This window comes from Vollenhovia emeryi, unplaced genomic scaffold, assembly GCF_000949405.1.
Source record: "Vollenhovia emeryi isolate VEMERY1.0 unplaced genomic scaffold, V.emery_V1.0 DF939211.1, whole genome shotgun sequence".
Lineage (NCBI taxonomy): Eukaryota > Metazoa > Arthropoda > Insecta > Hymenoptera > Formicidae > Vollenhovia > Vollenhovia emeryi.
The window spans coordinates 11,360-22,340 of NW_011967155.1; the positions used below are offsets into that span (position 1 = coordinate 11,360).

Genomic DNA, 10,981 nt, shown 5'->3' on the forward strand with positions numbered 1-10,981 from the left:
AATTTATGTCAAAATATTGGAACTTTCAAACCTTAATAACTCAAAAAGTTCTTAATAAAAAAATACTTTATTATAGCGTTTTGGAAAGCTCTCGAGGTCAGCTACAAGAATATGTAATAAAAAATAAGGGACGCCATTTTAAAAAATTGGTGTGACCTTTATGTGACCTTCAAATAATTCTTGAAGGCCAAACCAATGGTACCATCTTATGTCCCCCTCGAAACCATACAACTTTTGTCTGAAACATTTTTGTCTGCTGGGCTCAGTTTTCGAGATATTTTACTGTCCAAGTTAAAATGGGACACCCTGTATATGTCTGATTATGTTTCAATAAATTGTCAATGTCTATATCGAAAATTAAAAATCCATTCTGTTACTTGTGAATAGATAAAAATAAAAATCTCACAATGAAGATTGAAAAAGTAGATTCGACGTAAGACGAGAAATTCATTCGGCTCGATATACAGGGTGAGTCGTAAAGACTGTCCCAACCGTTTACCATAAGAGGTGAATTTCCGACCGCAACTGTAGCTAACTCAAGAAAATATCGATAAAATCTATGAACTATAGAAACATTTACTGTTTTCGATTAGCGTACCTGTTAATACATGTTTGTCTGTCAAGATAGAACCACTACATCGATACTTGTATGTTGAACTATACTCGCTGGTTTTAACTGCATAAATTGCAACCACCCATGGCCACTGGCCTGGTAATGAGTTCGCGCCGTTGGGGATTAGCATATTTGTAGTATCGGAGTAGTAGCTGGTAATGCCGCATTCGGTGTTGCTATTGTAATTCGGATTGTTTATACGATAGCTACTCGAATTTCGATACCACGACTGAAAATTCTGCAATAGTGGTTCTTCGTTCAGCGGGTACACAATATGCCCCAACTCGATGTTGGCTACGATACTTCCATTAGACGCTGAAATAAAACATAATATATCGTCTAACTAGCACGTTCTCGTAAAGTAAGAAAAGAATTTTTTTCCCGAGAATAGAAATATCTTCCAAACAAAATAAACGATTGCTAAATTCTTTTTTACGTAGAAAATATGTATAAAGATAGAAAATTATGTACGTAATAAAAAAGAAATGGTGATTGTTTTATGCAAATTCTAGCTTACCATTTATCTTTACCATATATTTGAAAATTCCACATAGTCGGATGCCAATAAAAGTTAACTTTATGATTTGTGACCTGAACAAATTAATGACGGTGATTCTCGCTTCTATCACCTGGAATGTGTATATCACTTACATTGCATTTCAAGCGAGTACGGTACTCACCTCCGGGACCGAGGCAATATCGTTGATCGTTAAACCATATCGCGGATAACGTCGGAAGACCGACGTCCGAGGGAAAATAAACATGATACAATATATGTCTGCCTTGTTGAATAGCTTCAATAGTCTCATTTATCGAACGTGCCAATTCCAATCGAAATATCCCTTTCTGAAACACAACAATAATTCAGTTATTTCTAGTAAATGGACAAATAACCAAGTTCTCTTAATAATGAGATTAACGAGTACAGTTAGAGGTAAACTTTGAGAGTACAATGCAATTACAATGCATAAATTAATGTTATAACAATCTTTAATGATGAGGTACAATAGTTGAATTTCGCCTTTTCAGTTAACATCAGTGGGATGGTAACATTTGAATCCTTTTACAGTTAAGCTAGTTTATTAATAAATATAATTAAGAGATGACAAATCAAACGAAACTTACAAATAAATTTTGTACATTAACCCTTGATTATTTGTTTCAAACCACGAGTGAACTATATTTTTCACTGTTTTAATAATATCTAGGTATACTAAAAGATTATTTTATATACTTTAATAAATATACAGAAGAGAAATCATTTTGTAAACTTTTTTCAATTATACTTTTATTATTTCAATATGTACCCTTCTTCAAGGTGAAAAGTCGTTTCACTACTTTACATGTCTAATTACAGAAACTATACGACTCTTATTAGAAAAATTTATTTTTAAGAAAGTCTTTGCTCATGGTGCCAAAATTTATTAGAATGTTCTTGTATTAATGCATTCTCAAAAATGTTTAAAAGTATACTTGCCAGAGAATCTGCGGTAGTATTTAAGGCTACTTTTAAATACATTTCATCATTTTCTGGCGGAGAAAGGATTTCAATCCGTCCAAATATCTTGTATGTCTCAGGGTCGATTGCATGTGTGAAGTATTCCGAACATGAAATTGCACCGTGTACCAGAGCATAAAATAGGTACGGCTGTAACGCGATTAGGATAAAAATCTTAGCCATTTTGCGAAATTCTGTAACTAATAAAAATTCATGTTTTCTATAAATAAATATTTAAACACTAACACTCTGTCACTTTTAAGTCGTTTATTCCTTTAAATATGTCTTTTTCACATTTGAGCTATATATTTTTCCACTCAGAAGAAAACTTATTTATTATTATAAAAACGAAACGACAATTAATAATTTTGTTAACAAATTTTTTTTTAATACTATATATAAGTCTGCCGCGACAACGCGGTTATATAGTAAATTCGTAATTACTATTTATACATGCTCGAGCAATAATTTTGGTGTAATAAAATAGATTAGAGAACAGGATCTCGATATAAAATTATATGATTAATTTACCAAGAGATTGGAACAACAGCTGCCTTTACTCTTTGGTTATTTTTCCAGTCGATTACCTAAAAGAGCACTGTATAAGATAAAAAGAGCACTGTATAAGAATTATACTTATCCGCAAATGTATTTTTAGTATTCTAGGAACAGATATGTACATAATGCGCTTTAATTATTTGATAAAACCTATTGTGGCGAGTATTTTAGTCATCGTTTTATTTAACAAGTTTCAAAGTGGGATAGGAATCGACGAAACTCTTACGTATGTATATCTGCTTTTACTTTATTATTTCACTTTATCACATCTCCTTACTGCCATAATAATAACAGTATTATCTTTTATCTTTCACCATTGTAATTATCACATTTAATTTTCTTATCTGTATTTACAATTCTTTTTCACGTATATTCTTATTTATTTCTTATTTATTATATTCTTCTCTCAGATACTCTTGCGAACTATTTAAAGTATTTTTAATATTTGGAAGTGAATATTATATTAGTATATTCAATACTATGTCGACCGATTCCAAATATTCAAAGTGCTAATCTTCAGAGCGGCGTTGTTACGTCTTCGCTGTATCTTCATAAGACTAGTTCTCTATCGGAAGGCTTCGAAACACGTATACATTCCAGTTTTCATGTTGAAAACACGTTTGACTGGTGCAGTAGTGGGGTATCGGAGTCAATAAGTTATCATATAAATCGAGCCATAAAGTTCATAAGCAGTACACAAGTTATTCTATATGAACGTAACAAGGAAAATATGGGATAAGTAATATTGTAATAAGTATGCCGGGGATCATCCGTTTTCCTTGGACGTTTTAGGAGAAAAGAAATTGGGGAATTCGCAATCGCACGTTCAACGAATCAACCGTCTCGGCATCAATCATTTAGTAGAAAAATCAAAGACTTATAATTTATGTTATTGTATAATAATTTTTCATATTTTTAAATGTTTTCTCGTGCATAATTAAAATGCATGCGCTATGTTCTAATAACACATAGATTCATAAACACGCTAGAATAATTACTGCATTCTGGTTATATCATCATATTCAGATAATTTCTGTAGCTGTTTCAGAAAATAATTAATTTTGTAGAATCGATGTTATCAATGATTAAAATTAATGTAATTGTTACGTGATCTCAAGATTATTGCATGATCACAAAATCTCACAGTGATGATACTTGCCAAAGCATTGTTTATTATATAATTTTTCTCAATTATATATTCAATTTTTTAATAATGTCGTAATATATACAGGGTGTCCTGAAATTCGCGAATCAAAATACCATAGCAAGAAAGTCGTCGAAAAAATAAATTAAAAAGTTATTTGCCATTTTTCGTTCCGAGCAGTAGTTTTTTTAGATAAAAAGGTTCAAAACAGTCCAATCATACGGTTGAACGGAAACTTGTCCGTAAGTCGCGCGTCGATAGTGTTAGTGCATTACGACTCACGGACAAGTTTCCGTTCAACCGTAATGCATGATTGGACTGTTTTGAACCTTTTTATCTAAAAAAAACTACTGCTCGGAACGAAAAATGGCAAATAACTTTTCAATTTATTTTTTCGACGACTTTCTTGCTATGGTATTTTGATTCGCGAATTTCAGGACACCCTGTATATACATATAACTAATAATTACGGTAAGTAATTTTTACAATTTTCCTAATTAATTTGTAATATTTTATAATTTAATCGAGTATTTAATATATTAAATTGCATTTTGTTTGTTCTTTGATAGAATTTGTTTTATTAGAATACAAGATTTCCTCTTATTTATATGTACTCATTAAATAAGAATATTACAAATAAGAAGTACCATTAACTATCGAAAAAATTAATGGTTATAATTTTCGCAAAACAAATCTAAGATTAGTTATATTTTTACTTTTTATTTCTATAGCTACATTACAAACATTGATTGTGCTAATAATTGTACTATCTCGAAATTCCCCTCTTTTCTAAGTAAATGTTTCCGAATCTAAAAGATCTAGTAATTTTAGACGTTTAACATTTTCGGTTTTTCCGGTGCTCTCTTTGTCGGGTATTTCATTTGTTGTCAACTTTTATTGATGATTTATTGGCCAGCGTTCTTCTTTTTTAGATCTTCAATAGTCTTTGCGACAATAACCTCCCATTGATCGGGTTGATTTTTTGTATACCATTCCACTATCATATTCATATTTTCCTTTTGTTTCTCAGTGCATCTCTTACATTTGGTCTGAAAAGCTTCACTAAAAAGCTCTGAAATCAAAACAAAAACCTTGACATATTGAATTCAATTCATAATAAGACTATAGTTCTTCCCCCCCTCTCTCTCTCCCTCATTCTTCCTCTCCATAATCTTCATTATGATTAATAAGTAGAAAGAATACAGAAAGTTTTAAGCAAAGAGTATTTAGCAAACCAATATTTATGCAGTTTGAAAATAATAAAATCAAAATCCTCTTTTGGGTCTTATTTTTTAAAACTACAAAATCTATCTCCAAACATCAACGACACTAAATATCTACTTATACTTTCGTTATGTTTGAATGACACAATTTTTGTATAATTTAGTGTCAGTTTTTCTTGGGATAATTTCAAGATACAGAATAATTACAATTTTTGTAATTTTTAATTTTTTTAAATTATATTCCTGGTGACAATTTTTCTCAAAATTTTCATATAATTTTTTAGAAAATTTTTCAAATTTTTTAATACAAATTTGTATACTTTTCAAAAATGCCGAGAATGTTAATATCTTTTTTAAAATTTTTCACACGTATAAATTCTGAAATATTGAGATTTCTCATTCTCTATAATTTCAGACGTAATCTTATAAGATTTAAAAAAGATTTTTAAGAGTTTTCATAAATTATGGAATATGATATTTAGAAATGGCATATTTCAGAATATTCATACATACATATATGTATAATATTAAAAAATTCTAAGAAAAGAAGTGGACTTTCTCAGTATTTCTGAAAAGTGTACTAATTCGTATGTAAATTCTGAGAAAAATGTTCACCATCAGGGATATCTTTCAGACTAAATCTATCTAATGAAAACTGTTCTTTCGAAATTGACTGAGAAATATTATTTTGACATTTTCCTTGTTTCCCATTTATATGCAATTGTTTGATTTCTAATTGATTGTCAAAGGTAAAAATTTATCTGTCGTAAAAATGTTTTCATTACATTTTGTGTGTTGGTATACCTTTAAAGAATTTCGCATCTGCTGTCACGCATGGTGCTGTTTCCATAAAGCAATTGAAGTATTGGGTTCGCAATTTCTCGTTCTCAATAATAGACGCAACATCAATACCGTCGTACTGATCAGAGTAGAGCTCTTCCGCGTAAACGCACACCAGTGCAATACCAATAATCGCCACGATGTAGCTTATTCGAGCCATTTTCTCTTCTATTTTCACGCCAACGCACAAAATACTGGACGATCGATCAAATGTTCGTCTTATTTATATATTGAGCACACGAGAAAAAAGTGTTGCGTGTAGAATAATGATAGACCTTGCAATATTATCGTATGTCTCTAATAGTAAATAAAATTGATTGCAAGAACGTGACTGTGATAATTACATTATTGTTTTTCTCACGCTACAAAACTGATTTTGCAATTACAGCAACAATTTTCTAGATACGAACAAATAACTAAAAGGAATATTTCAGTATTATTAACTGTGTTAGTGTATTTTTTGAGTGTATGTTATATCATATTTTTCCCTAATAATATAATTATATTAATCAGGAGAGACATTTAATAGTTTATTTGATTATATGTATACCTCTTTCTGAATATAATCATATGGCTAATTGGCAATAGCTAATTATGTCTTATGTAATTGTTTTCGTAACACAATAAATGTTTCCGAGTAGAGATGTTTTAGGCGATAAAGTGAGCCACAATCTTAATTACGTAGGTTGGACATGTAATAACTACAAAAAATATATACATATCGACTTGATATAGAGCTGTAGATCATGTTAATCATGTGTTAGATTTAATTAGATAATATATATGAAAACATGAATCGTTTTATGTAGACTTTTATAAATGGATTATATGGCATTTAATCATGTGTTAACAAGAAATAAAAGGCATAAAAAGCATAATAAAATAATGTAAGCCTGATTTATTAAGAAAAAAACATTGTAATCTAATAATTAAATAACAAGAATATTCTTCATGTCACCAGTAGTAATTAACAACTTCAGTGTTTTTATTGACCATATCTGCCATTTTTAATAATACAGAAAATTTATTGCGAAAAATATTACCTCAGCCAGGGCTGCTTTCGCGAGAAGATCAAAATGATCCGGATTAAAATAACCCTGTGCTATGATTGGTCAAATCTGAAATTTCGTAGCATCACATTGAAATTTTATTCAATGAAATTCCAGATTTGACCAATCATAGCACAGGGTCATTTTAATCCGGATCATTTTGATCTTCTCGCGAAAGCAGCTCTGGTTTGAACCTAGACTTCCCTATATACACTCTAGGCGGGCGTCTCTTCCATGCCTCAGCAAGTCGAATTAGAGACTCCCGCCTAGAAAGAAGTCCAGGGTTCAAACCCTGGCTGAGGTAATATTTTTCGCAATAAATTTTCTGTATTATTAACAATGTCAGATATGGTCAATAAAAGCACTGAAGTTGTAAATAATTAAATACTTGAAATAATTCCCTAAATTCGAATAACATTAATTTTAAGAGTAATATTTTTAGTTGGATAAAATCTCCGTTTAAAATTGTTTAAATTTTTTTAATTCTTATGTCATCTTAATCTACTAATTAATATGAACAACTTTTGTTCGAAACATTTTTTATTTTCCTAATACTTTCTGAAATATTCAAGACAAAATTTATAACTTCTTCAATGTTTAGCTTATGATATCTCGATAACTTTGTTGGAGGAAAAAGTAATATAGGACTTTTTTACTTGATTTGCTCTCAGGAATATACTGTTGCAATAGTGCTCCAATTATTGAAAGTTTTTGTGTATGTTACAATGTACAATTAGTTAAAAAATATTTTTGTCAACTCTTCAATTTGTATGTAGTTTACTTTAATATATTAAATTGTTCTTGTATTCAATATTTCCATTTGTTTAGACATTTATGTATATAAATATTGCAAGCATGTAGTAAAACGCGCAGTCTGACTTCTTTTAGTATCCAAAGGTTTTTTTAATGAGGGGACACTGCGCACTGTCCTTTGTCTTCCTTACTCTCTTCTGTCCAAATTTTTTTGACCATGTCCGCAGCCGCAATCTGGGTACCTATCATGGAAACGTTCGGAGAATTGTTCAATTATTTCCTAGATATCTATTGTGTTTTCTAGGAGAAACGAAACAATTCCGATCGGAATCCATTCCGAACATTTCCATGATAGGTACTCTAAATGACGTCACTATCATTCGCCCCTTCCACATCTTGTAGTAACCGTGACCGAGGTCTCTCGTAAATACCTACGTGCCATTCCCACTAACAGTTACACAACATCAATATTATAATTTTCTACTCAACGATGTAGCTATTATGTGCACGTATATGTTTATATTATCGAATGGCAAATTATAATAATGATGTTATATAACTATTAGTAATACTGGTTTACTGGAAAGTTATTGTACGCGACTGCATCATATTTCCAAGAAATTGTACCTTAGAACCTTAAAATCGTACTGTATTCACTCCGTAAAACCGTTAAATGTTTATCCATAAGAATATAAATACAAATTAATTTCAGATTCATTCCTTCGGATTCCCAAGTACACGAATAGGTGCATTTATAGAGTAAGTAAAAATATCTTTTTTCCGAATACAAAATCACGTGTAAGAAAATTTAGTTTTTATTGTGGCCTTTTAAGTTTTTATACTCATGCACTATGTTTTCTGCTTTGGCAAAAGCTTGCAAGAAATCATCCTCCTCCAAGCCAAATTGTTCATATTGATGCAGGAAAGCTGCGCACTTATAAGAGCCCCATGCTTTGTCTAGATATACGTCTAATGGCCGGTGTATTTCTGAATTATTGCTGACCAACGCGAGGAACTTGTCTCGGTTCAGAAACCTACGTTCTTGATGCAAATGTGTGAAGGAATTCACGACAGTCCATTCTGGGTATAGACGTCTTTCCTGCAAATCTTCCAACGTCACAACATCGTTCTCCGTAGACCTGCCGCGCGTTATCAAAACATTGGACACGCAAGGGCTGTACAAATGAGGGCTACACGTTATCGTTTTGCTCAACGTGGGATTCGGTGCCTTTAATTGGACGTTTGTCAACTCCGCTTGCGACCTCGACACTCGCAGAGTCTCTTTCAAATGACGTATGTACACCTCCCACTTGTGCGTGGGTTCGTACTGCAGAGACGACGCAGGGGTGTGCGGAGTACTCCTGACCGTTACAAATCTAAAATTGGGATGCGCAGCCGTTTTGGATATTAAAAAATTCGCGCTACACCGGGCATTGTCGCTCGGCTGGAAAACGGCGAGCAGATTCTCTGAAATGATGCTGTTCACGTCGCGCAACGTGGCGTTAGAATTGCCCAACAGATTCGTACATATCGAGTGCATCCGCTCGTTCTCGAACAACACGGAGAGGTCCGCCCTGTCCGAGAACTTGGCCAGGGTCAGTACAGTGTTGTAATTCTGGGTACAAACTTCTCCAAACGTAAACGGCAGCACGATCGCGGCGATGATTGCTTTAGTTTCGTACTCCTCTCGCAGGAGCTCGACCACGCGACTTCCTACGCCAGATCCAGTGCCGCCGGCCGAGCTGAGCAGCAGGAGGAACCCCTGGGAACGATCAAGCTTCTCGATCTCCTGCCGCGCGACGTTCAGCACGGCGTGCGATAGACAGCGACCGCTCATCGCGTAGCCGTAGGCCCAGTTGTTGGCGGAACCGCCGCCCGCCTGGCAGACGACGTTACCCGTTTGATAGACCCACGACGCGCCCGCGTCCTTGCACACCCCGCTCACGACCTTCTCCTCGGTGTCGACGAGAATCGCCTTGGCGTAGTGCCGGCCGCATCCCGCGATTCCGTCGAACCACCTCTCGATCGTGTCCTCCGCATACTCGTAATTCATGCCGTAAGGCACGCCGGTGTTGGAGCTTCCCAGGTCGGCGGCCACCTTCGAGAAGAGCTCGCGCCCGAGTTGATTCCCGCATTGCCCGAATTGCAGCGTCAGCATCTCCGGGTGGTGCCTTCATTCAGACGCGACACTGCCATCAATGAACTGTCATGCGTGGAGCAAGCCTGGCGTAAGTAAGAGAGAACCATAATTTTTAGCCTTTGGTGTAAAGAAGCCAAAATACAGGCATAATTTTTTAAATACTTGTAAAGCGTCGTCCACAATGTGTAAAGTAAGCTTGGAATAAGAAGTAAGAGAGAACCATAACTTTTAGCTTTTGGTGTAAGGGAACTAAGATACAGGCATAATTTTCAAAATATTTATAACACTGGCCAATGGCGTTCTGATTCACCAAGAGTAAGATTTATTTCCTCACTCCAGACTTACTCCACGCATTGTAGACGACGCACACAATAGACGAAGCCTGGCCCTGATGAAAGTAGAATTTGGAGCGTAAATCGAGTGTAAGGGGAGGGTGACAAAAGCGTAAACGAAATGCGTAGGAAACGTAATTTGGAACAGCGAAGCGTAAAAGAAGCGTTTGAGGTTTCCTACACATTTCGTTTACGCTTGTGTCACTCTTTCCTTACGTTCGATTTACGCTCCAATTTTTAGTTTCATCAGGGGGCTCTGACGCTTACTCTCGGCGAATTATTGCGCAATTCGACCAGTGCTACAAATATTTTTTAAAATTACACCTGTATTTTAGCCTCTACGCTAAAAGGTAAAGGTTATGGTTCTCTTACTTCTTACTGCTCGCTTCCAACGTAGACGGTCCTTAATTAAATACGATTCGCAGATGAAGGAGATATCGGAGTGGCGTTAGCCAAGGAGCAGTCTCGACTTCCGAAAATCAGGTTGACTCCTGACAGCGCCTGTCTTCGATCGAAGAACAACGCCGGGGACAGTCGTGACATTCACCATGTTTACATCGGCGTCGTCGCTTCCCGCCAAAACTGCTCTGCCCACGTGCCGTACTGCCGTCCCGGAAATACCATCTCCACTTTCTGCACTTCGATCACATGAGGAGTATCTGTAATCAAATATGTTAACTTATCGTGATTTAGCTTACTCCTTGTATTTTTTCTCAAAATTTTTAAAGCTATACAGGGGATCGATTCTGTATCTTACACTATAGCGAATAGCTTTGTCTCCTTCTAACTGTCCCCTTACAAAGAGGCAAAGCCGCTCATTTTTAGCTTCGA

General features: G+C 34.6%; 3 protein-coding genes across 19 annotated transcripts in view; all 3 read right to left on the reverse strand.

Annotated features, from left to right (window-relative positions):
- The window catches only part of LOC105561101 (serine protease gd-like), a 10,013-nt gene extending 6,759 nt beyond the window's left edge, over nucleotides 1-3,254 (reverse strand). The window contains exons 1-5 of one of the 14 annotated variants that reach the window (XM_012010779.1): nucleotides 2,896-3,254; nucleotides 2,666-2,698; nucleotides 2,091-2,311; nucleotides 1,294-1,459; nucleotides 599-928 (exon numbers count right to left, since the gene is read on the reverse strand). In XM_012010779.1, coding sequence (XP_011866169.1) covers nucleotides 599-928; nucleotides 1,294-1,459; nucleotides 2,091-2,294 — 700 coding nt within the window. In that variant the 5' untranslated portion in view covers nucleotides 2,295-2,311; nucleotides 2,666-2,698; nucleotides 2,896-3,254. Of the gene's footprint in view, nucleotides 1-598; nucleotides 929-1,293; nucleotides 1,460-2,090; nucleotides 2,312-2,642 lie in introns of all 14 variants that reach the window. The other 13 variants (XM_012010776.1, XM_012010781.1, XM_012010778.1 and 10 more) reach the window with 13 other exon arrangements.
- A 1,108-nt stretch (nucleotides 3,255-4,362) lies between these two features.
- LOC105561102 (ejaculatory bulb-specific protein 3-like) lies at nucleotides 4,363-6,102 on the reverse strand. Its single transcript, XM_012010786.1, has 2 exons — nucleotides 5,841-6,102; nucleotides 4,363-4,885 (listed from the first exon to the last, which is right to left on the reverse strand). Exons 1-2 carry the CDS (start codon nucleotides 6,034-6,036, stop codon nucleotides 4,719-4,721), a joined length of 363 nt encoding a protein of 120 aa, XP_011866176.1. The 5' UTR covers nucleotides 6,037-6,102; the 3' UTR covers nucleotides 4,363-4,718.
- Nucleotides 6,103-7,643: 1,541 nt separating this feature from the next.
- Nucleotides 7,644-10,981, reverse strand: part of LOC105561103 (tubulin delta chain-like) — a 5,718-nt gene continuing 2,380 nt past the window's right edge. The window contains exons 2-4 of one of the 4 annotated variants that reach the window (XM_012010789.1): nucleotides 10,523-10,809; nucleotides 9,981-10,013; nucleotides 7,644-9,901 (exon numbers count right to left, since the gene is read on the reverse strand). In XM_012010789.1, coding sequence (XP_011866179.1) covers nucleotides 8,487-9,836 — 1,350 coding nt within the window. In that variant the 5' untranslated portion in view covers nucleotides 9,837-9,901; nucleotides 9,981-10,013; nucleotides 10,523-10,809 and the 3' untranslated portion in view covers nucleotides 7,644-8,486. Of the gene's footprint in view, nucleotides 9,902-9,980; nucleotides 10,810-10,981 lie in introns of all 4 variants that reach the window. The other 3 variants (XM_012010790.1, XM_012010787.1, XM_012010788.1) reach the window with 3 other exon arrangements.

Coding starts and splice junctions, on each gene's coding strand:
- LOC105561102 (XM_012010786.1), bottom strand. CDS start 6,036: ATGGCTCGAATAAGCTACATCGTGGCGATTATTGGTATTGCACTGGTG. Junction 4,886..5,840: donor AGATGCGAAATTCTTTAAAG/GTATACCAACAC, acceptor TTTTGATTTCAG/AGCTTTTTAGTGAAGCTTTT.